Raw genomic sequence first — 24920 nt, 5'->3', positions numbered from 1 at the left:
CTGTCCTCTGCATAAACGCCATGATGTGAACTCACCCAATGTCAGGCCAGAGATACTGCGTACACCGCGACCAGATCTTCCCCTTCATACTCACACCCCCGAAGTGCACAGGATCCTCTTTCTAGGCAGCCCTTCTCTTAAGGCGATGTGCCCTCATCCCTCCCTGCCAGGCCCCTACAAAACAAGGGATTTTGTGTATACACAAGAGCTAAGGGGGCTCGTTTATAATACTGAGAGGACCATTTAGTTCCATAAATGTCCTAACACTGCAAACTTTACATACAAATGACATAGTTTCATAGAACAGTGAAGGCGAGAGCTCCCCTGGCGCCAGCAGGCTTGGGTCTAGAACCTGCCTGGTGACTGTTCCAGAAGGGTAGTACTGGAGACTCAGTTCTCTGGAGTCTAAATTCTAGCCTGACTTATACGGAGCTGATGGAATTCCAGCAGGACGGAGAGTGGATAGGAAGATCGTGTTCCAGGGTGAACAGCTTTTCTGCCTCACACTTGGCTTTGGTTTTAACTAAATGAAAGAACAATTCTTGTGTCAGTGAGTGTGCATGTTTCCCCCAAAAAAAATACCTGAGGAGAAAATTGCCAATGGCTCTCAGTTTACTTGAAGCAGTGGTTGGACAGCAAGTATCAAGTGTCCAATTGTGTCTGAGGTTTTAGAGCTGGGAGCCAAAATAATGAGCAGAAGTGTGTAAACACTGCCTGCTCTCGGGGTCTCAGCGGTGCTGCCTTCCTGGGGGAGCGGACCTTCAGAATTCTGGAAAACGGTGACAGAGAGAAGACCATGGTTCCCTTCCTGCAAAACTCATCAATTCCTTACATCTCACCCATTCCAGAAGCTATAGGGCTCGGCTCAAACGCTCAAATACACTCATGGAAAAGGCAAATTATGAAGGAGGTGGGTCAGTTGTAATTTACAATAGAAAGTTACAGGGACTATAGCTCTCCTCTCATCTCGAAGAGGAAACTACTATTCAGCTCCATCCGATCGCTGTGTGGGATTGTGGGACTTGGGATGTCTAACCTTCTGTTATACTTTTTCAGAAGAAAAGTTCCTAATCTAGAAGGACAACCTCCTAATTTATGAATACAGCAATTAGTCTAAGTGTTTTTTTTTTTTAACATCTTTATTGGAGTATAATTGCTTTACAATGGTGTGTTAGTTTCTGCTATATAACAAAATGAATCAGCTATACATATACACACATCCCCATATCTCCTCCCTCTTGTATCTCCCTCCCACCCTCCCTATCCCACCCCTCTAGGTGGTCACAAAGCACTGAGCTGATCTCCCTGTGCTATGCGGCTGCTTCCCACTAGCTATCTGTTCTACATTTGGTAGTGTATATATATGTCCATGCCACTCTCTCACTTCGTCCCAGCTTACCCTGCCCCCTCCCCGTGTCCTCAGGTCCATTCTCTATGTCTGCGTCTATATTCCTGTCCTGCCCCTAGGTTCTTCAGAACAGTTTTTGTTTGTTTGTTTGTTTGTTTTTTAGATTCCATATATATGTGTTAGCATACGGTATTTGTTTTTCTCTTTCTGACTTACTTCACTCTGTATGACAGACTCTAGGTCCATCCACCTCACTACAAATAACTTAATTTCATTTCTTTTTATGGCTGAGTAATATTCCATTGTATATGTGCCACATCTTCTTTATCCATTCATCTGTCGATGGACACTTATAGCCTAAGTGTTTTTAAACATTGTGCAGGCCAAAAAACACATCTGAAAGCTAGGAGCAAATCAAGCTCTAGCCATTTATGGCCTCTGCTGTAGAGAGGGGAGACTTTAGTCTGGTTATGCCTTTTTTTTTTTTTGCTACCTAGACCTGAATGGCTTCCCTTCCTGGACTCAGAGTATCTCTAAAAAACCATCTTACAGTTCAGTTTTAACATCACTACCCTCTGTATCAAAGTGACGTCACCATATGAATCCCCAAGAATGCCAAATATGTAAAAGTTAGGTAACCAGTTACTCAATTTGGAATATTCTTGCTGGCCTAAGAATCAAGTATTCAAGTATGTCCAGTCCGTGCTATTTCCATCATCATCCAAACACCTGGAACTGCCAGTTAGATTTTGACCCAGATCTGTTGAAATGCTTCTGGCCACCTACAAACTTCACTAAAATGTGTATTTCTAAAAAAACGCTAGAAAGCAGGAGGCCTAGAATATAAACTACTCTAAAGATGAAACTATTTCTTTGCATTTGTCTTTGAAACCACAACAATTAGCACCATATACATAGTCAATATTCGTTATAAAGTAGAGGAATAAGCTTAAGTGTTAAGTTTAGAGTTTCCTGAGAAATGATCAGTGACACAGGAATTGAGTGCAAATTTATTTAAGAAATGATTCTGGGAAGAACCAGAAGAGAGTGAAAAAGTGAGGCAGGGAAGAAAAGGAAGCCAATCCAGGTAACCACTGTGGGCAACTGAAGCCTGGTCCTTCTGGGGACCCCTGGGAGACCCGTGAAACATGCCTTATGGTGGTCAGGTCTGAAGGGAGAAGAAATTGGGGCATTGGTCTAGCAACTTCTATCTGTCATGGTTGTTCCTGGGTACACTGGCTCCCCAGCACTACTGGCTTGACAGTGTATAGAACAAGCTCACTCCCACACCCAGAGAAAGCCCTCAGGCAGTCATAGGTATCTGCAGGAAGGCTTTGGAGAGAATAAATCCCCTTTGTGCATTGGAACTTCTCATATACACAAAAGCATTCATGAAGAGGACGCAGACAAAAGAGAGACAAAGACAACCCACAAAAAGTGGCCATTGCAGGTGAAATGGGCAAGCTTCTGGTCTCCACATCATGAAAAACTGTCTTGCTATAAAACATCTGGGTACGATGTGACACAAATCTTTTTAAATGCATAGGTAAGCTTGCATGAAAGAACGGGAGGTTTCCAAGAGCCAGAGCTGAAAGAAAGCACAAAAGCAGAGTGGAAAGCCAGCACCGAGGCTATGTCTGTCCTCAGAACAGGTGTTTGACTCCGTGGGCCAGAATGTGGCTTCAATGGCTCTGTGAGAGTCTGGCAAGCATGCCCTGTGCTGTGCAAGATGGAAATCAATCCCATCATGAAACAAGGACCGTCAAAGAGTTATAGCCACAATTAAAAGTGGACCAAAAAAACCACATTCTTCAGCAAAATGGAAGACAAAGAAACTTACCTGACTCTGCTTGGCCTCTGGAGAAAGTAACTCTTCCCTGAGAAGCAGTAACTCCAGACCTGATATCACCACTGGTTTGGGGCTCAAACCTCTATATACAAAAATGTATATTCCCTTCGTGATCCAGGAAATCCCAAGCCTAGAAATTAAATTAAAGTGGGTCTTGATTGGGAATACCTGGGACATATTGACAGAAGAAAATGCAAACTTTCTCTGGAGGAATACATACTCTCAATTCAGGTTTCACATGATTTCTGAAGATTGAGCTCACGATCCAAAATTTAAAAACACAAGGAAATAAGCCACCATGAGGGAAAGTCAGCAGAAAAACAAAAAGCTAAATTATAGCCCTATATGTTTTAGATTTGGAAAATATAAGATACATATGAATATGAAACTGAGAACATGTCATTTGTTTAAAGAAATAAAAGAGGGAATCTAAAACATGAGCAAGGAAAAATACAATGTAAAAAAACACATCTGAAAGATTTGAAAAAGAATCAAAGAGAAACCCTTAAAATAAAATATTTAATTGTTGAAATAAAAAAATCATGGCTAGGTTAAAACACAGATTTTAAAATAGCTTAGAGAGAACTAATGAACTGGATGAAAGGTCTGGAGATATGACTCAAAATGCGTCATGGAGAAATCGAGAGATATGAGCTACAGCTATAAAACAAAACAGAGATAATAGGGAAAAGGCAATTTCTGAAGAAAAGTACTGGGATTTCCTGGAATTCATGAAAGACATGAATCTTCAAATTCAGTAAACACAACAATTCCCATGTGGGATTCATAAAAAGAATTCCACAACTAGACCCATCGGAGTAAAACCACAAATTAACAAAGGGAAAAAAAATAACTGGTATAAATATATAGCAAGAGAAATCATGTAGCAAAAAATTATATTTAGACTGATAGAAGATTTTAATATAGCAACAGCAATATACTCAGAGAAAAGAGAAAACAGCAATCGACTTCAACTTCTCTATTTAACTAATTACCACTCAAAAATAAGAGTGAATTAAAGACTTTTTTTGACAAACAAAATCTAGAGTTTGCCACCAAAAGACTCACAGTAATGGAACTTTCTAAGGCAGGGGTCCCCAAGCCCCCAGGCCGTGGACCACTACTGGTCCATAGCCTCTTAGGAACAGGCCCACAAAGCAGGAGGTGAGTGGCGGGTGAGCAAGCGAAGCTTCATCTGCTGCTCCCCATCGCTAGCATTACCGCCTGAACCATCATCCCACCACCACCACTCCCCCCACCCCCGCATCCCATCCGTGGAAAAATTGTCTTCCACGAAACCGGTCCCTGGTGCCAAAAAGGTTGGGGGCCACTGTTCTAAGGGATACTTCAGAAAGAAATAAAATGTTCCCAGAAATAAGTTCTGAAATGCAAGATGGAATGGGAGAAAGGAATTAATACATTAAAAGAAACAATGAATGATAATAATATCTAATTTGAAACAGGAATGTATTTGTTTCCTATTGTTGCATAATGAATTACCCTAAAATTTAGCAGTTTAAAACAACAACCATTATTATCCCACAGTTTTTAATGGCTGAATAACTTACATATATATAACTATAATAAAATGTTTATCCACTCATCCATCAGTGGACATTTAGTTTGTTTCCGTGTCTTGACTATTGTAAATAATACTGCTGTGAACATGGGGGTGCAGATATCTTTCCAAGTTAATGTTTGTGTTTCCTTTGGATCTATTCCCAGAAGTGGAATTGCTAAATCATATGGTAGTTCTATTTTTAATTTTTTGAGGATCTACCAGATTGAATTTTAAAAATAAGCTCTCTGCTCTTTAAAGAAATGTACCTAAAATACAAATCTACAGTAAACATCACACTTAATGGTGAAACATTGGAAACATTCCCTTTAAAACCAAGAACCAGAAAAGAGCACCCACCATCACCAGTTACATTGAACATGACACTGAAGGCCCTCACCAGCACAGTAAACAAAATGTTTAAGGATTTGAAAAGAGGATACAAAATATTATTATATGCATACAATATGACTGTCAACATAGAAAAACCTAATTAAAATTTATTGGAATTAATGGGAGTTGAACTAACAATTTATTTTGAAATCAGTGTATTATATTATTCCAAGAGATAGCTAGCATACGTGGCTTTGGTTAATTCACTTTCACAGATGTAGAATATATCATTATTTGCATAGACTAAAATTATATACATTCTCCTTTTTTAAAATATTTTTTAAAACTTATTTATTTTATTTATTTATTTTTGGATCTGTTGGGTCTTCGTTGCTGAGCATGGGCTTTCTCTAGCTGAGGTGAGCAGGGGCTACTCTTTGTTGTGGTGCACGGGCTCCTCATTGCGGTGGCTTCTCTTGTTGTGGAGCATGGGCTCTAGGTGCATGGGCTTCAGTAGTTGCAGCACGCAGGCTCGGCAGTTGTGGCTCATGGGCTCTAGAGCCAGGCTCAGTAGTTGTGGTGCACGGGCTTATTTGCTCTGCGGCATTTCGGATCTTCCCGGAGCAGGGATTGAACCCGTGCCCCCTGCATTGGCAAGCAGATTCTTAACCACTGTGCCACCAGGGAAGCCCCTATACATTCTCCCTTTAATAAATATTTAGGTTGCCTCTAATTTTTCACAATTACAAACGGTTGTGAGCACCTATTATTTATGTCTCCTTATGTCAGAAAATGCTTCCCAACCCAGGACTTTTCTTTCCATTTCTCTGAGGCTTAGTTAAGCCTAGGCAAAGGTATGTAGAAGAATTTCTCTAGTTTAACCAGTTTTGTCTAGTAATGTTTCCATACAATAACAGTTTTTAAATGCTATGTTCTGAAAACACACGAACAGATGGCAAAAAAAAAAAAAAGGCTGAACGATATCCAAATGGTTCCAATGATGGCGTGAAGGAGATGGGTGAGGTGTTGAGTCAGGTCTGCTTGAAACTTTGCAGTGATCAGCTCACGTGCTGCACTGAACTTGTGTGCAGGTCATTGGGGCAGGTAGTCTGTGGTTATTCAGTAAGTGCATGACTCATTTATTAATCTGAAGTCAGGTTTCCATCTTATTTTTCACGTCAGTTTGCAATGTTCCAACAGAATTCTTTTTATATTTTTAGCAAAAGTATTTTTAATCCTCTAAACAGGAGGAAACTAATAGGATTGTGTTGATTCAGGAAGCAGAGAAATGAGTTCTTTTCTTAATTAAGAATTTATTTTGCTGGCAGAGGATCCAAACTAAAGGCAGCTGGTTCTTTTCTCCTCCAGTATCGACCAGTGAGCGCTTGTAGACCTATGTCATTCCTGTCACGGGATTCTGTTCCTGGGTGGTCCATGCCACACAATGAGAAACATCCTTCTCCTTCCCATCAGGGAGAGCTCTACTGCAAAGCTGGGACATCCAGCAGATTCATTCTGGCTCCATCTCCTAATGTGAGACATGCAAGAATAAGAGGTGAACCAGTTCTGGGAATTTGGAATCCTGCTTCCCGGATTTCAGTACAAGACATCCTGGTGGAAACTCTCATTGGGTACCGACTCCACCTTCTCAGTAAATCTCCAGGGTGTTTTTAGGAAGAGTCGATTAAATGTTCTGGAGATACTGTGCCTCTTATTCTCTCAGGAAGGATGCATCTGTGATCCCCCTTGAACACTTCCTCTCCCTTTCAGTGCCTTCTGTTGGGCACTCATGCTCATTCCATATCAGGGTGGTCAATTCAGAAACAGTGTCACTCTCTGGACCCTTTTCTGACTGCTAACAGTGAAGAGGAGGGTCTTTACACGTGTTATGGACTGTATTGTCTCCCTAAAAGTCATATGCTGAAGCTCTAAACCTCAATGTGGTGGTATTTGGAGGAGGGGTGTTTGGGAGGTAATTAGGGTTAGATGAGGTCATGAGGGTGGGGCCCTGTGATGGAATTAGTGACCTTCTAAGAGGAAGAGACCAGAGAGGTCTCTCTCTCTGTCTCTGCCATATGAGGACACATGGAGAAGTCAGCAAACCAGGAAGAGGGCTCCTACCAGGAGGCAAATCAGCCAGAATCCTGATCTTGGACTCCCCAGCTTCCAGAACTGTGAGAAATTAAGCCACCCAGTCTGTGGTATTTTGTTGTGACAGCCTGACAAACTAAGACAAACCATCAGCTCCGTCAGTAGGCTTGCCTCCTAGGAAAAGTGTACATTGATGTTTCCTCCTGTGACTCTGATGGGGGGTTGGAGGCAGCAGTGGACACTTTGTTACCCAGTGTGGGGAGAGCAGGACTCAAGGGGGAAGAAGTATATAGTAAGTTGCTCTCACACTAGAAAGCGCTGGGGAAACAAGTCATAAGAATTAGCACTTGTTCTGCAGGCCTCCATGTGACGGCATGACAAGAACTTCCTCAGGGGTCCTGAACACAGCGCTGGGAAGGAAGGGGGGCTATGGAAGGAAACCCCCATCACGGCTGGTCATCCAAGCCGCCCTCCACCAGATGGACATTAACAACCATTAGCCACTGCTGCGTGTGCATCTCACAGCTTCTAGGAGTTGATCATTCCTGAGAACTTCCACCTCACGTCATGGAGGGAGTTTTGCCTGAACCTTGAAGGCTGAGTGGGCAAAAAAGTTGTCAACCCCCTGTAGTTGTTGACTACAGCCCCTTTCCCGATTCCTCCCAGGGAACAAGCTTCTTGGGCAAGTGTTTCTCTTAAGAGGGCATGCCTACTAGGCTGGAGGGAATGTTATATGCACGGCCACTGTGGAAAACTGGCTGTTTCTTATAAAACCAAACATACGCTTACCATATAACCCAGCAACCCCAGTCCTGGGTATTTATCCCAGAGAAATGAAGACCGTGTTCATACAAAAACTTGTATGTGAAAGCTTTATTTCTAATAGTCCCAAACTGGCCAGATGTCCTTCAACAGGTGAGTAGTTAAACAAGCTGTGAAACGTCCACACTACAGAAAACAACTCAGCCACAAAAACGAATGAGACACACAACCACCTGGATGGGTCTCCAGGACACCATGGAGAATGAAAAAAATCCAATCTCAAAAGGTCGCATATGAGGTGATCATTTTGTAATGTATAAAAATATTGAATCACTATGCTGTATACCTGAAACTAATATAATATTGTAAGTCCACTATACTTCAATTTAAAAAATATATATATATATATGACAAGTTAAGAAGCAAGCGTACATATTGTATGGTTCCATTTGGATAACATTCTCAAGATGACAAAATGATACTGCTGGAGCAGTCAGTGATTCATGGTTTCTGGGGTGTAGGGAAGGGGAGGTGGGGTAGGGAGTGCCTGTCAAAGGACAGCATGAGGAGCATTCTCTGTGTCTGTATCTTGATTGCGGTGGTAGTAGTTGAAGGAGTGAATAACAACACCGTTACTAAGATTGTGTTTAACCTGCAAAGGGGCCAGGCCAGGTAGTGTGGAGTGAGAGCATGGGAGATACGCCTTGCATGCAGAAGACAGTTTGACTCTATGTTGACTATAAAATGAGAGATTTAGAGTATACGTGTATCTTTTATTGAGTTTGTGTTTGGACCATGTAGTATCGTAATTAGGTGATGGAAGTGTTATACTCCAGATGAAAGCAGCAGCCTGTTCTGGTTTGTCTTTGTATCCCCAAGGCCTCGTGTTCTTCCTGCCATGTGTCAGGTACTCAGTAAAATGAACGAGAGGCTAAGTTGCAGTTCCCATTCTCCAGCCACTAAGAGGCACTGTCACCTGTAAGACAGGTTCAAGTTTGCTCGTACGCTCATGTTAAGATTTTTTGTGGCACCATGATACCCCCTTGGTAACATGCAATAAAACTGCGCATTTAGTGTTTATTGTCAATCTACACTTGAGATGCAAAAGATCGATCTTAATAGCTTCAAATGGGTCGTTATTTTCCCTGAGACATTTGGCAAGGTGTTTTGGATGAAACCTCATCCTCATTGCCATTTCTCTCTTTTTGGTCTCTAATGTGTATACTATCATACAAAAACCATCTCCCCCTAAGCTCGTGGAAGCCAAACACAGGTTACTCCTGGGGAGTGGAATTCAGAGGCCAAAAGAGGATGCAGTTCACACCCCTTCTCCATCAATACTGAGTTCCAGTGAATCCAAAGCAGACAAGGTGAGGGATCCAGGATTTTGAATTTGGCAGCCCAAACCTACCTTCACACTCAAAAATGCATTCACCAGGCTTACCAGGCGGCCTGCGGGGTGTAGGAATTCTTGCCCTCTGTACAGCTACAAGCAGGAGCTGTTCCACTGTGACGGTGTTCATGCATTTTGGTCGTGTTTGATATCAGGAACCATGTTTAAGCATTTTCAAACACCCACTCTACATGTTCAAGCTGAAGAAACAAAAAGCCAGATTGTATACCCAACTTTGGCCAGGTGAGTCAATTCCCAATGAAATGCTGACCAAGGAGACTGGAATGGGGCAGAGCTACTATTATTTGAAATATAATAGCCCATCGGGGAGCTTTGCCGTGCTATTCTATAGTAATAAGATTTGACAGGTGGAGGAAAAAGGAGAGATCAGGAAATAACAGAACAACTAGCTAGAATACATTTACCACCTTGTAAGTCATTTCTTTCTCTTCAGTGGCAGGGAAGGAGGATGAGGGAACGGGGGAAGAAACACACCACAACGCATCAAGGACAGAAAAGAGGATATTAATTTTCTGTTGCCATGGTAATGGATTTCCAGCAATGGCTTCTCACCGAAGACTCCCCCCCCCATCCATATTTTTTAGGGATCCACAATGACCCTTGAATGTTATCCTAGGAATCACACAAGAAAATTAAACCCCCGCCATGAAAATACTGCCATGTAAGAAAGGAAACTTTCAGATCCATGCACAACCAGGCCTGTACTGTAAACAGTACAAGCTTGCAGAGCTGGTAATCACCCAACCTAAAAGAAGAAGTCAAAAGCAACGTCTGTTTGTTTAGTTTTATTTGCAAAAGAATTCTGAAAGATAGTAGAGGTACATCTGCTAATATTTGGCCTGGGACTAGATTTTCAACCACACTCAGAAACTCCATCCTAAGTGCCAAGGCAAATACCCTGGTTATTATGATGATAATATGTACTAACATCTTTCCAAAGAGCCTTCCAAGTGTGGGGAAAATCAATCACTGGCTTCAAAACTCAGGCTTCCCAAGTGATCGCTGGCACCCATCACAGATGGACGTGAAAGCCCAGCTTCCCTCCTGGTGTCATCAAACTGCCCAACCTTCTCTCCTTTTCATCTATTTGTCCAACCAGCTGAGACTTGTGGGCGTGTCCAGTACTAGATGCTGGTTATGTAAGGATGGATAAATAAGACAGAATTCCTAACCTCCACAGCTTATACCCTAGTGTCATCTACCTATGCGAGATACAAACCAGCAAGAGTTCCCGCACTTCATGATGATAAAGATATGATGAAGATGTACAGAGCGAGCCATGCATGAGAGACCTTAGGAAGGACAGATCAGGAAACTCCAGGGCATCCTGGGGAGGAGAGTGGTCGAGCTGGATTGTGAAGATACAAAAGGCAGGAGAGAGACAAACAAGGTTTTCCTATATGAGATCCAGCCCTCTCCCACTTACTGGAAATTGTCCAAATTTTCATGCTGCAGATAGAGGTAAACAGTTTCAAAAGGTAGAGAATAAAGCGAGAGCCATTTATCCTGCAACTCTGAGTTAGCACCTGCGCTGGAGATACATGAGGTCAGACGCAATGAGAAGGGGAGAGTAATCAAAAATATAAGAGGATATAACAAAATGATATATAAGAGAAAACTCCCACCCTCTTGGGCCTGACTTTGGTTGAGGAGGCAGGACAGTATCATATAAGATCGTGTGTATGTAGTATGAATACTAGGTAGTCTACACTAAGTAACTGGCATAGATCTAAGTTCGTAGGGGCAGAGAGAAAGAAGCTGGGGGAACAAGGCAACATTTCCCAGAGAGGCCAGGATTTGGACAGAAAGGAGAGAACTGATCGCAGGCAATGAAAGCACAGGTCAGATCCTGTCACGCCCTTCCTCTAGAACCATCGATGGCTCCCCAGGCACAGTTTCTGGCTCACTCTCTATGCTTCCCTGGGACGAGGACAGCCCTATCTATAATACTTCTAAAAACTAAGTTGGCTTTTTCTCACCCTCAGCCCCTCTTATATGAGCCAGTTTCTTAAGATAAATCTCTCAATAGACAGATATATTATATTTCTATATATGTACATGATAAATACCCTCTATGTGTTATATCTGTGTCTATGTCTAGCTAGGTAGCTAGATATCATCTCTATATATCCTATTGCTTCTGCTTCTCTGAAAAACTGTAATATATAGGGTTTTATTAAAGAGCAAGAAGCTATCCAGTGCTATTTTATTAACCAACAGAAGCAGACCAGCTTTGCTCACATTCTGTTTGCCCACGTTTTTCTTCTCTCCATAAACCATTAGAGTCGATTTCACCAGTGCATCCGAGCGATGTGCTGACAGTAAGCCCCTCCCCTGTCTCTGTTGTCCTCCTCTACCCTCCCCAAGCCATGCCTCTATTGGAAACGTGCTATAAAACATGCCGTGGAATATCGAACTCCCCTGGAGCAGCCTGTTTTCTGCCAACAGCACACGGAGGAAGCGATATCAGCTCCTAAAGTCATGGGTTAAGGGATGGGTGGGTTAAGGGATGTTAGAAGAAAGTCACTGCTCTGGATCTCAGGATGTAGCCCACCTAAGTGCTGGAGGGGAGCACAGAGAAAGAGGGAAGGAGTGGGAGGGAGAAAGAGAGAAAGAAGGAGAAAGAGAGAGAGGCTACCTTCACGCAGCAGGAAGGTCGTGGACAGCCTTGGATGGACTTGGACGTGAACGTGGGGAAGGCTAGTGGAGGGGAGGCTGGAGGGGTGTCAGCTCTTTTTCAGGGTGACACTGCTGTCGGAATTCCACCCTCCCCCCCACGGGAGCAGGAAAGCCAATGCTTCAACCACTTTGCAACAACATTTAAATCCTAAGCAACAGAATTCCACACATGTGCACACGCGTGAACAAGTGTGAGTAAAACTAGTAAAATCTGAAAGGGCCCTGTGGGTTGTGCCAACATTGGTCTCTTTGTTTTGATACTGTACTATGCGTAAGATGTCACCGTGGCGGGGAAGCTGGGTGAAGGGTACCTGAAACTTCTATCTTTTTGCAACTTCCTGTAAGAATATAATGATTTCAAAATACAAAAATTTTGTAAAAGCCTCAAGCAGAGGTATGAAATCGGAAAATGAGACTAGCAGCATGAGAGACGGCCCCCCGTCCTCTGTCCTTCAGACCATGAAACCAGCAGCACAGAGGATGGACACAGGGCACAGAGCAACAACCACGGACTCGAGGACCTAGGGATGCGTGGCTCGGCCTAGACACACCGGCTCCTGGCCCCACCAGGCCCTGGGCCCCGCCATCCTCGGGGAGGAACTGCACTTCCAGAGGCTGAGTTTTGTCGTCTTCTCCCTGATTCCAGTTGAGAGCCCAACGCTGGCCAGAAACACCCCAGGCCAGCTCATCCTCTCCTGGACAACTGCCCAGGGCCAGCCCTGCCAGGGAGAGCACAGGCAAGGAACAGAACTCAAGGCCCAAGAATGGCTCTGAAGCTGAGATGTGTAAAGAACTTGCACATGCTAAAGCTTACCCGTTTATCTAAGTCTATGCTACTCCACGAAGGAGCGTGAAACAGTTCCAGCATGCATTTGACTGCCCTTAGCAGGAATGCAGATGCCGCTGGCTGCTTCCCCAGCCTCTCTCCCCACCCACCGAGGGATTTCCTGTCAGCCGTTTGGAGGAGTCTGCCTTCCAGGCACACCTGCCCCTGGTGTGTGCAGACAGCAGGGCAGGTTGCGGCACATCGGCCTCGCCCACTGTAACTGCGGGCCTCTCTTAGGCAGAAGTCACACATGAGGACAGAACAGACAGAAAGGGGGTATAGCTTAGAGGCAAAGGAAAAAATATTTTCCATGAACAGGTCATATATTTTCCTATGAAGCTTTGCCTCTTTCCTCAGTCCATTCACTGCTATACAGTGAAGTGTCTGGAAGAAACATTTTTTTTTAAAAATTAATTTTATTTATTTATTTTTGGCTGCGTTGGGTCTTCCTTGCTGCGTGCGTGCTTTCTCTAGTTGTGGCGAGTGGGGGCTACTCTTTGTTGCGGTGCATGGGCTTCTCATTGCGGTGGCTTCTCTCGTTGTGGAGCACGGGCTCTAGACGCACGGGCTCCGTAGTCGTCGTTCACAGGCTCCAGAGCACAGGCTCAGTAGTTGTGGTGCACGGGCTTCGTTGCTCTGCGGCATGTGGGAACCTCCCGGACCAGGGCTCGAACCCGCGTCCCCCACATCGGCAGGCGGACTCCCAACCACTGCGCCACCAGGGACGCCCTGGAAGAAACATTTATCTCTGCCCTCGAGGCCCAGGAACGCCAGCTCTCATTAACTTTCCCATTTTATTCTTTCAGAGGATCCACATTCGGATAATCCAATGTATATGTGGTCAAACTTACCTGAGGCAAGTGTCCAAGGAAAAATCCCCCCACCCTTGCCCCCAGTCAATTCTTACACTGTATAAGGAGAACTCCTTTAAAAATGCAACCCACTGTCTTGAATTTTGGTAGGTGATTCTGAGGCATTTGTCTGGCAATTGAGAACAATTCTTTAAAGCAATCGCTCTCCACCAGGCGAGTTTGTCCCCCAGGGGATATTTGGCAATGTCTGTAACCTATTTGGGCTGGAATTGGGGCTGGGATGTTACTGGTTTCTAGTGGGTAGAGGTGTTGCTGCACAGGACAGCCACCCCCCAAAAAAGATTTCTGACCCAAAATGTCAATAGTGACAAGGTTGAGAAATCTGGCTTTAAAGTTCTGCACAAGTTGATTACAGATAACCTCTATTATTCATTCAACAAACCACTACTTGGAACCTAGTATAATCTTAAGATATTATGCTGGGCCCTGAAGCAGGGGAGCCTGCCTTGAAGCATCTAGTAGAGGTTTACAGGAAAATATAATGTAGTGTAAAGCAGCGGTCCCCAGTGTTTTTGGCACCAGGGACTGGTTTCGTGGAAGACGGTTTTGCCACAGACAGGGGGTGGGGGGTTTGGGGGTGTAGGGGTGGTGCACGCGGTAATGGGAGCCATGGGGAGCACCAGATGAAGCTTCGCTTACTTGCCCGCCGCTCACCTCGTGCCGTGTGGCCCCGGTTCTTAACAGACCTCGGACGCTATCGGTCCAGAGCCCATGGGTTGGGGACCCCTGGTATAGAGCATGCCAAGCGCCAGGGTGAAAATACAAGTCAAAAGAGGAAAGGCTATAAGTGTGTGAGGCTGGGATTGGGGGGATGGGAGGAATGGATGTCATTTTCCCCAAGACAACTGCAAAGTGCATACTCCCTCCCAAATATAAAATCCACTCTTAAATATAAAATTTGCTCTCAAATATAAAATTGAAATAACTGCTAGAAAAGAGCACCAAAGCCCTAAGCACTTTTTAAGCAATCTATCTTTCTGTTTTTATACTCACATCCTCGGAGAGAAGCAATCCGCTGCTTCCTTTTTAACTTTGTTTCTTATTAAGATTATTTTCCTAACAAGAATATTTTTCCAGTGCCAGGGAGATGTTTTATCTCCTTCTCCTGCCCTTAGTTTATTCTCTCCATCTATACATTTAAAGTTTTGAGAAGCACAGTGTAATTGTTCACCTGCTAATTAGCTAAGCGACACGCGTTAGCCTCTTTTACCTTCCGCAGATCGCGACTTAAATTTGCTCACAATTTTGAGGATGCACGTTCCCAAACGTCTGTTAGCTTGGCCTCTTTTTCGATACCGAGGGCAAAATGTGTAGCAGAAACAATTGTCTCCTTACCCCCTGGTCCCATTTTCCAAGACGAAAGAAACCCTGGGATGACACGAAGATGCCGGTGAAGAAGTAAACTAAGCATAAGAGAAAATGGCTTTTATCCCTCCAGAAAACTAGTGACCAGATCATAGGGGCGTTCATCAAACGAAAGTGCACCTAGATTAGATTCGCAAGGCTGAATAGCCTAGTGATCATTTCCACGGCAGATATCACAGACAGTTATATGTCCTCCAGGTCAGCGATGTGGATGATTAAACGGTCTGGAACGCTCCCATCGACAATGTGAGCTCATATTTAAGCTGAAATTGAAGCCAGTTATGAAACAGAACCGCTAGATGCCATATGTCTGCATGCAAATGCCATATGTCTGCATGCAAATGTTCCAGGCAATCTTACTAATCAGAAACTTAACATACGTCTTCAAGGCTCTACTTTGTGAGTGCCTCTGTTCAGTACTGGGGGGCAACTTCTTATTTATTCGTTTTTAAGTCTGGGTTTGAACCTTGACTCTGCCACTTGCTAGTTCTTGAACCTAGGTAAGTCAGCACCACCTCTCTGAGTCTTTATTTCCCCACCTGTGAAGTAAGGACAGTCACGCCTACCTCTCTCTAATGTCGTTCATTCTATCAGTCTAGGTCTGGTCAGGAACTCAGGGACCCTGTCAGTCATCTCCACGGAGAAACTTTAATACAGAGTGTTGGTTAAGCAGTTGTTAGAGAACCAGAAAAGCAGAAGGAAGCAGTGAGGAAGCAACTGCCCCCAGAGGGCTATGAGCAGAGGACAGAGGTTAGGGTTGTTAGAACCCGGAAGCTTGAAAGAAGGGCCTGAGGTGCTGAGACGCTGCCAGCTGGGGAAGGGGCGATGGCCTCCGAGGTACCATCATCACAGGAGCTTGGAGCCAGTAGAGCTGAGCCTCAGCTGATTCCAAGAAGGTGCAAGGCAAAATAAATAAAGTGTAGTATAAAGTAAAAAAAAAAAGAGAGAGAGAGAGAGAGAGGGACACTGGAACCAACAGCCACTGCCAGGGTGACAGGCCATCACCGGGCGACACGCTCAAGCATCAGCAAGTGGGTAAGAAGGAGCAAGTCCTTCTCCCGCTCAGCCCCAGTCTGACCTCTGGCACATCTCTGGCAGGTGGCAAAGGAGAAACGTGGTTGAAGAGCGCCCCCAGCTTCACACAGCAGAGCCCTGAAGGGTGAACTTGAAGCTGAGGTAGCTTCATACGTGGCCCATTCATCCACTCACGTGTGCATTTATGGAGTGCTTACTATGTGTCCGACTGCAAGGCTCTGTGCTAGGCACTGGGGAGTCTGAAGAATTAAGTCGATAGCTCATAAAGTGCACAGTTCAGTGACCCACATAACATAGACTCTCAGTTAAAATCAGTCGTCCTCTCTGGGGCCCAGTGGGAAACATGAAGGAAAAGGACATGGAAAGCAAAACGATACAAACAAAACAAACACTGGCTCTTGCCTCTAAGAGCTCTGTGTTTAGGTTAATTATTGTGGGACAAGTCAAAGAGCAAAGTACAAAGTAATACGTGCTTGTATACTTTAAAAAGTATTTCGAAAAAAAAAAAAAATTGGGGCTTCCGTGGTGGCGCAGTGGTTGAGAGTCCGCCTGCCGATGCAGGGGACATGGGTTCGTGCCCCGGTCCGGGAGAATCCCACGTGCCGCGGAGCGGCTGGGCCCGTGAGCCATGGCCGCTGAGCCTGCGCGTCCGGAGCCTGTGCTCCGCAACGGGAGAAGCCACAACAGTGAGAGGCCCGCGTACCGCAAAAAAAAAAAGAAGTATTTCGGATACAGGAAGGAAGGAAGGGAGGAAGGAAGGACAGGTATTGAGGACATGGGGAGGGGGAAGGGGAAGCTGGGACGAAGTGAGAGCGTGGCATGGACGTATCTATACTACCAAACGTAAAATAGATAGCTAGCGGGAAGCAGCCGCATAGCACAGCGAGATCAGCTCGGTGCTCTGTGACCACCTAGAGGGGTGGGATAGGGAGGGTGGGAGGGAGGGAGACGCAAGAGGGAGGGGATATGGGGACATATGTATACGTATAGCTGATTCTCTGTTATACAGCAGAAACTAACACACAATTGTAAGGCAATTATCCTCCAATAAAGATGTTAAAATAAATAAATAATAATAATTTAAAAAAGAAGAAGAATTGCTGTACATTTTGAATGCGAGCTTGCAGCATTCAGTGCAGTGAGTGCCCTCACACCTAATCTGTTGTTTTCTTCTTGGCAGACGCGTTACAAGATTTTGGCTTGTCTGTTGACCAGTGTCTCAAACAACTAAAACCAAATACCCACATCAGATTTGGAATCATTCTGAGTAAGTAAAAATTATTGACATAATATAAAACATTACACAACCTCTTCGCGGCCCAGACGCCCAGGTGCCCGTGTTTACTGTGGCGGCTGTGGCGACACCACTGCTCCCATCACTCTCTGGAATGAACTCTAGTGCCATTTTCATTTTCATTTCTCTCTCTGGGTAATATCCAGATAGAGCAGAACTCTCACTTCATGCTGTGCTTTTGTACCAAAAAGACCCTAGGCACTCATTTGGGTATTACAAGCCCCTGCAATCAGTATATGAAACAAAATAAAGAAAATATTTTGAGCCTAAATATTGGTGTCTGCTTGAGAGACCTTTTTTGCTTAGTTATCTCAGCCCCAAACAAGCCACAACCAGCAGCATGGTTTATCTTTGCATTATTTCATTCCCCAAATAGCTCTTGTAAGTTCTTAAACCTTGACACAGGCAAAGACATGGAATATCTTCTCCCTGCACCCCAATCCATGAGCCAGAATGCTTTCTGATTGTTTATTTTTACGTGGTCGTGTCATTACCGTTGGTCATTACATTGCTATAGCTGCTAGTGTATCTCCTTTCTAACACAGATTCATCAAAACCAGGGCAGAAGGAGTTAATAAACTGAGCATGTGGGATCACTCCAGAGAAACGGAGGGAACATTCCGGAGGCCAAGAACTCTCATGCATCTTCATATTTCCAGACCCTGCACAGCCTCTGGGCTCTATACCAGCAGCTCCATGGATGCTTTAGGGAGAGACAGAGAGGAAAGAGGAATAGAAGGAGGAGTGAGTGAAACATAAAAGGGAGGGATGGAGAAAAGGGCAGAAAGTCGGGAGCCAGCTCTGCAGAGCAGCCGGAAGCTTCCTGTGTGACAACGGGACAATGTCTGCCTGCCATCAGCGGTGAGGGTAGGCAGGCTGGACCACAGCCCACGGCTCTCAGGGGAGGCACCTGGGACTACGTAGCTGAGAAGCTGTGGAAGCCAGGCCCCCGGCCGCCACATTCAGGGGCCATGGCATCAGGCCAGGGGAGCAGGTCAGCTACCTGCTCCAAGCAGATGAAGTTCGTGAAAGGGCCGCATTTCATCCCCAGGGCTGTCCCAGTAGCGTTGCCCCCCTGCTGTTTTACCAAAAAAGAAAACTGTTCCCCATACAGCGCAGATTTCTGGAAAAGAAAGGTCCTTTGGCTCACGCTTTTATGAATTTTGAACACCGTGATGCACAGCAAAACCCACACTAACAGGAAAGCTGGTCTTCCCTTTCCCTTCAGGGGAGGATATCAAGGAGCTGTTTCTGGACATCGCTCTCTTCAGTAAAGGCCTGTCCATTCTGAACTTCTCCTACCCCATCTGTGAAGTGGATCTACCCAAGTTTTCTTTCTGCGGAAGAAGGAAAGGAGGTAGGTGTCTGGCTGGCTGATGCCCAGAGGGAGGTGGACAGGAGCTCACGGTGGAGGTCAGGACACCCAGGCCGGCGTCTGGGTCTCCCCCCTCACCTGTGGACGAGCTTAACCTCACGTATCATCACGTGTTGTATAAAAACGACCACACGGCCCATCCCACAGGGCCTGCCTTACGGGGGAGTGTGAACAGCAGATGAAATGTGCCTATCGGGTGTTTACAGAGAGAAACTTGTCACTGTCAGTGGTGGCACCTTGTGAAAAATGACTAGCGACAGAAAGAACCAGTAGCTTCCCCAAATCCACTGAGATTCAGTGTTTCCAGGCTTCTCGTCAGCGATCCCTTTAGTGGCAGGGTCTCCTCGATATACGCTGGCGGGATAAAATGAAGCTTTCCAAATGTCCCTGTTAAACTGTGGTCATTCCCTTTGAGCCAATGGCCAATAGGGACATTAGGTATCTTGATTCAAAATATATTGAACAGAAGCGTGAAACCCGCTGTATTTTCTCCAATTCACCAACCCCCAACCCTCTGCTAGCCGTACCCCACTCTGGCCTGTCCCCCGCCACGTCCTCCTTTGTCCTCACCACCGTCTTCACTGAGGCCCTGAGATGCCTCTGTATTTAACTAAAACTTGGGTCTGACCTGTGACTGACCTTCCCCGGAAGCTGCTCTCGTCCCCCTTCCCGGGGCCTCCTTCCCGTCCCCGTCGGCCAAGGGGGAGCAGACCCTTAATCCCACAGCCCACAAACACCTGCTCCTCTATTTCCACATTCACGCAAACTAGAGAGAAAACAGCGAGTTATGCTTTCTGAACAAACAATCGAGAAGAATTGGGGTCCCCTTCGCATCCTAAGGGACGCAGACAAGGGAGGTTTGTGCAAGAAGATGGGGGAATTTAGGGCGCGCAGGCTGGAAGGAGCAGGCTGGACTTGGCTGTGATATGGAGGCGGCAAGCCTCAGCTCAGCCCTCCCTCGCGACCCTCCTCTCTGCTCCCCGAAGTGCGGGACTCATAACTCAGTTCTAGCACCTGCCATGTTGGCCTCCAATCGCTCACTCTCATTTGTCATCCCCCATAGACTTCCTGTGGATGGGGTGCTACCGTCTCCATCTTCTTATTCCCAGGATATTGAATGCACTGATACACAGGGAGTGCTAAGGACAGCACATATACAGAGGGAAATAGCTAATGCAATATTAAGCACTGGTACCACACACTGTTCTAAGAGCTTTTCATCCAGTGAGTCATTTACTTCCTACCCCACCCTCAAGAGTTAGTATTATTAATACTCTACAGATGCAGAAAACAAGGCACAGAGTTTTAGGACCTTGTGCCGTCACAGAGCTGGTGAGGGACCCATGGCTTCAACCCGGACAGGCTGGCTCCAGAGCCATAATCTTGGCTTCTAAGGAATGAATGAGCAAAAGAACAAACAATGAAATGTATGAATGTGCCTTTTGACCAGGAGTTTATTTAAAATTTTTTATTTAAGAACTCTTTCTGGCCAGTGATCTGACTTTGTTTCGAATCAGGACATTTTAAAATTCTTAACTAACCTACCAAAGAATGGTTAGTCAGTTTTCCTTTTTCAACTTACTGGAAATATTTCTGATTAATCGGGTGCATTGATGTATTTCCCCAGCACGGTGAACTCTTCATGAGTTGGCCCCTATTTAACTTTTTCTACCTGCCCTCGGCCATGCCTGTACCAAACTCCTCACCCTACAGTCAGTCTCCTTCCCATTTCCTTCCTTCCTTCCTTCTTTCAACACTAAGTCCCTACTCCATGCCAAGCACTTTGGGGAGCCTGCAGATGAACCAAAAATAGTTTCTGCCTTCAAAGACATTCATGACAGTCTGAAGGGATTGGAGAGTCACAAGACAACTCTTCCAAGTTGCATTCAAGAGGTATAAAATGCCAAGGAAACTGGATGGGTAGAGGTCATTCCCAATGGATTCAACCTGTTGGAACAGGGCAATCTGGGAAATTTAATACAGAATTACTTTCCTGATTGCCTTAGGTTCTTTGAAAACCAGTTAGAGGCTATATATAATATAGCATAAAATGCTGATGGTCTGCAAGCATTCCTGATTTTACAGAACGTTTTGGAGGACCTCAAAGCATCTTGAACTGATAACTAAATAATAACCCCCCTGAGAAAGACTGACGTCTTCATAAGCTGATACCTCTAGCCAGCGTCTACTGTCCTATCTCCTGTCTTTGGCTTATCTTTCCAGTGTTCTTCCCAAATAAGTATCCTTGAACCCAAATGTATGATATGCATTCTTCCAAGCATACTGGCATAGTGGTATGCTTGGAAGTACCGCCAGCTTAGTAAGAAAGGACACATACTGGGCTGTCCTTCACTCCTCCTTCCTTCTACTCCCTGGATAAAGTCTCCCCATCTCCCTCCTGGATGACAGAAATGGCTTCTAATTGGTTTCCCTCCCTCCCTACTGCCACCAGCATGGTTTTCTCAAATACCGATCTGATCACGTCTCCCCTCTTCCCAAAAGACTCCAAGAGTCCCCATCTCTACAGAACAAAGTCTAAGCTCTTTAGTGACCAAAGTTCATCACACATTTGACTCTAGCCTGTTTCTAGACACATGCTGTCCCACGAGGACGCACCCTTAGCGCCAGCTTTATCGTAAGTCATTTGCCACTGTCCGACCACACCCTGTGTTTTCACTCACATGACGTTGCTCTGATGGTCCCCTTGGCTTCGAATATCTGTTCTCCCTTTGTCTTCTGCCCAGACCTCACTCAAGGATCACCTCCTCTGGGAAACATTCCTCCAGCCCCCAACCTGGTGAAATGCTCCCTCTGGATCCTCCTGGAGAATCACATTCTTACTTATCTCAGTTGAAGTTATACTATATAGTGTGTGTGCGTGTGAGTCTTCCTTGAAGGAAGACACTTCAAACTGTGATCTCCCTGAAGGAAGGGGGAATCTTTCTTGCTCCTTTCTATCTCCGCAGACCTGACAAAGAGAGCCTGGCACTGAATAAAGATACAATAAATAATTGAGTTTGCCTATGATGGATGAAATGCAAGTTTACCAGCCCACTTCAGAAGTGACCATCTGACGATGTTTACGCATACCACAGGCAAAAAGCATGTCAAACCCTAGTAAATATCTTGGTCCTCCAAGTTTAAGAAAACTGAACCAGTTTTTCCTCCGTGAATGGTTTTAATAAGTTTAATAAAACAAGAGATATTATTCCCCAAAACTGAGGTAGTCCAACTCAGTTCAGCAGCTTGAAAGGCTGGTGTTTATCTTATCTGAACACTGGGCAGCCCTGCGGCCATTTATTGGCTTTCTTGCTGTGGGGTTAATAATTGCACCGGGGAGTTGAGAAGCCAAACTTGTGGAATCGCCAGGAAGTTTGATCAGAAAAGCGATACACAAATGCGGCATAAACAAATGCTTAGGTAAATTACATAAGCCAAGAAAGAGTAAAATCTTACATTCAGAGGCTTCTTGGGTTATTAAATTTTTTTAACCCACCCACAAGCCTACTGCAGGAACGATTCTATTGAAAAGAAGTGATTCGAAAAGGGGACAAAACGGCACCGATGAGCAGCAAGGTCACTTCCAGCTCAAACACCAGTGGTGGCTGGTGATGTGTTAAGGAGAAAGCTGAGTGCCTCCGGGGTTGCAGGTCCTTCTCAGCAGAGCGGTGACAAGACTTGTTGTCCCCACCACAGGCTACACAGTACGTACGGTATCAGCCGCAGTTGAGGGATGTTTCCACGGCATTACGATGCATTCCTCTGCACCCAGCCGGCTGTTCCCCAAGCCAGATAACACTGCAGAATGGGTCAGGCTTAATAAGACCGTATGAATAAAACGCCGTTGCCTTTTCTTTTGCATCTTCCTCAGCTAGCTCTAAGGCAAAAGCACATGGGATTCGAAGAGCCAAGGATGCTCTTTTGACATTCCCATCTAGGGTGTGATGGATAATTTGGGGGCAACAGCCTATAGGTCCAATTATAGGGAATGGGCTGAATTCAGCCAATTTTTCAGCCAAACAAAGGTACAATCTGCTGTGCTTTTAAATGATGCTGTAGGAGATTATGAAGGTACACAAAAAGATACTCATAAAAATATTGTTAAGTTACAAAGAAGCTGCCATAAAAGAGTACCCACTATTGGATTTTGTTTTTATTAAAATGTATGTAAGTGTATACACCAAAAAACTCTGAAACAGTATACACTTAGGTGTTAATCATGATTACCTCTAAATGGTGGCACTGCAGAACTTTATTTTCATCTTTTTGGAAATCTCTTTCGTTAGTATAATAAATTTACAAGGTTTTGCTCTTTTAAATATTAGTTGATCTTTGTAGGAAAGACTAGAGAGGATGAATTCTCTCCCCTCCGGATAGTAAATAAGAGTTTTCAAAAAAGAATCATAATCTACTTAACACTCAATGATATTTGGAGTTACACAGAATCTGAATCAAAGTGTTGGATCATCCCGTATCCATTCTGTACTCTTTCTCTGTGTTCCCACAGCCCCCTTTACTGGCTGTGGGTTCATTTAGCAGGAACCAAACTTGGCCCCTGTTTTACTTCCTACTCTACTTCCTGCTCCTTTCTCTCCTCCTGGCATCAGGTCATATAGATCCATTTGCTTTGCTTGGTCTTGATGCTTTCAAACTGGCTCCATCAATGTTTACGACTGAATTGGGATTAAATTGAATGTCCCTAGAGACCACACCTAATTACTATCCCTGAGGAGGGAAGCTGCAGTAAACTTCTTTTTTTGTTTTTTAACATCTTTATTGGAGTATAATTGCCTTACAATGGTGTGTTAGTTTATAACAAAGTGAATCAGCTATACATATACATATGTCCCCATATCTCTTCCCTCTTGCGTCTCCCTCCCTCCCACCCTCCCTATCCCACCGCTCTAGGTGGTCACAAAGCACGGAGCTGATCTCCCTGTGCTATGCAGCTGCTTCCCACTAGCTAGCTATTTCACGTTTGGTAGTGTATATATGTCCACGCCACTCTCTCGCTTTGTCCCAGCTTACCCTTCCCCCTCCCCATATCCTCAAGTCCATTCTCTAGTAGGTCTGTGTCTCATGTTATAAGACTAATGGTGGTAGAATCTCCATGTGGTTAGATAGTGTGTCCCTGCGTGTATGCACGTGTGCATGTGTATGCCCACGTACGCACAGGATATATAAGATCATACACTAGGAGACCTTCAGGGTAAGGGCTCTTCTTTGACACTTGACGGCTGTGATTGACATGGAGGAAGCATGATGAGAGGACTTGACATCGTACATGTGTCAGAATCCCAGAGAAGAGAGCAATCCCGTGAGAACTGCTGACGCGTGGTGCACCCATCCCTGTACCTGTGCAACAACCGCTTTCCAGAAGGAGCAAAAGTCTATTATGAGATACACGCAACAGATATTGACGTACCTCACTTCGTGCAATGTATAGGCTACGGGCAAACATTAGTTGTGGACTTAATTTTAAATGCATCGGGAAAGCTTGGAATTAAAATAAACACGATAGTGACACGTTTTGCAAGTTGCTGAGTCAAGAAATAATTGCTCCCTAGTTTATCTTTTGTGTAAAATCCAAGCTTACCTACGTTCAGTGTTTGTCCAAAGTGGGGACTACGTCATAATTAGATGAATTTCAATATACGGAAGAGAAGATCCCCTGAGAACAGTTTTTCAGGTCTGACATGACATTGCCCGCAAGGCAGATACTATTCCTGACGGCAGCTAAGGGATGCTGCTGCAAGTCTCACTGATTTCACACCTATGAATAGATGAAGGTGAAATCTTAGTGGGCACTCATGCCAGCCACCTGTCTTCTCTGCCTCTTGAAAAACCTGGGCATTTCTTGTCTGTCCTGGTTCACACTGAGCATGTGAGCCCGGCCATCGCCCGAGACCATCAATTACAGAGGCTTCTCAATCTGACAGTCACTAGAGTTCAGTCCTAACAGCTCTGTCTAGATCAGCAATTCACGTTTCATCAGCTAGAGTTCCATTGCCCTTGCTGTCTCTGTTTCTAAGTGCTCTTTTTCTCGGGTCTAAGAAATGGAAGAAACTTGAAAATTGCCTCGACTTGGAAAAATTCCCACAAACGCCTTCTGCAAAATG

At 44.8% G+C, this 24920-nt stretch overlaps 1 protein-coding gene across 1 annotated transcript in view; it reads left to right on the top strand.

Moving 5' to 3' along the window:
* The window catches only part of LY86 (lymphocyte antigen 86), a 53478-nt gene that overhangs the window by 11004 nt on the left and 17554 nt on the right, over positions 1–24920 (top strand). Inside the window, exons 2-3 of the mRNA XM_032650206.1 lie at positions 17313–17399; positions 18655–18783. Coding sequence (XP_032506097.1) covers positions 17313–17399; positions 18655–18783 — 216 coding nt within the window. The remainder of the gene's footprint in view (positions 1–17312; positions 17400–18654; positions 18784–24920) is intronic.

The sequence above is a fragment of the Phocoena sinus genome, chromosome 11, assembly GCF_008692025.1.
Source record: "Phocoena sinus isolate mPhoSin1 chromosome 11, mPhoSin1.pri, whole genome shotgun sequence".
NCBI classification, from domain to species: Eukaryota; Metazoa; Chordata; class Mammalia; order Artiodactyla; family Phocoenidae; genus Phocoena; species Phocoena sinus.
The sequence above is the reverse complement of the archived record's forward strand: the minus strand, read 5'-3'. Positions and strand labels throughout refer to the sequence as shown.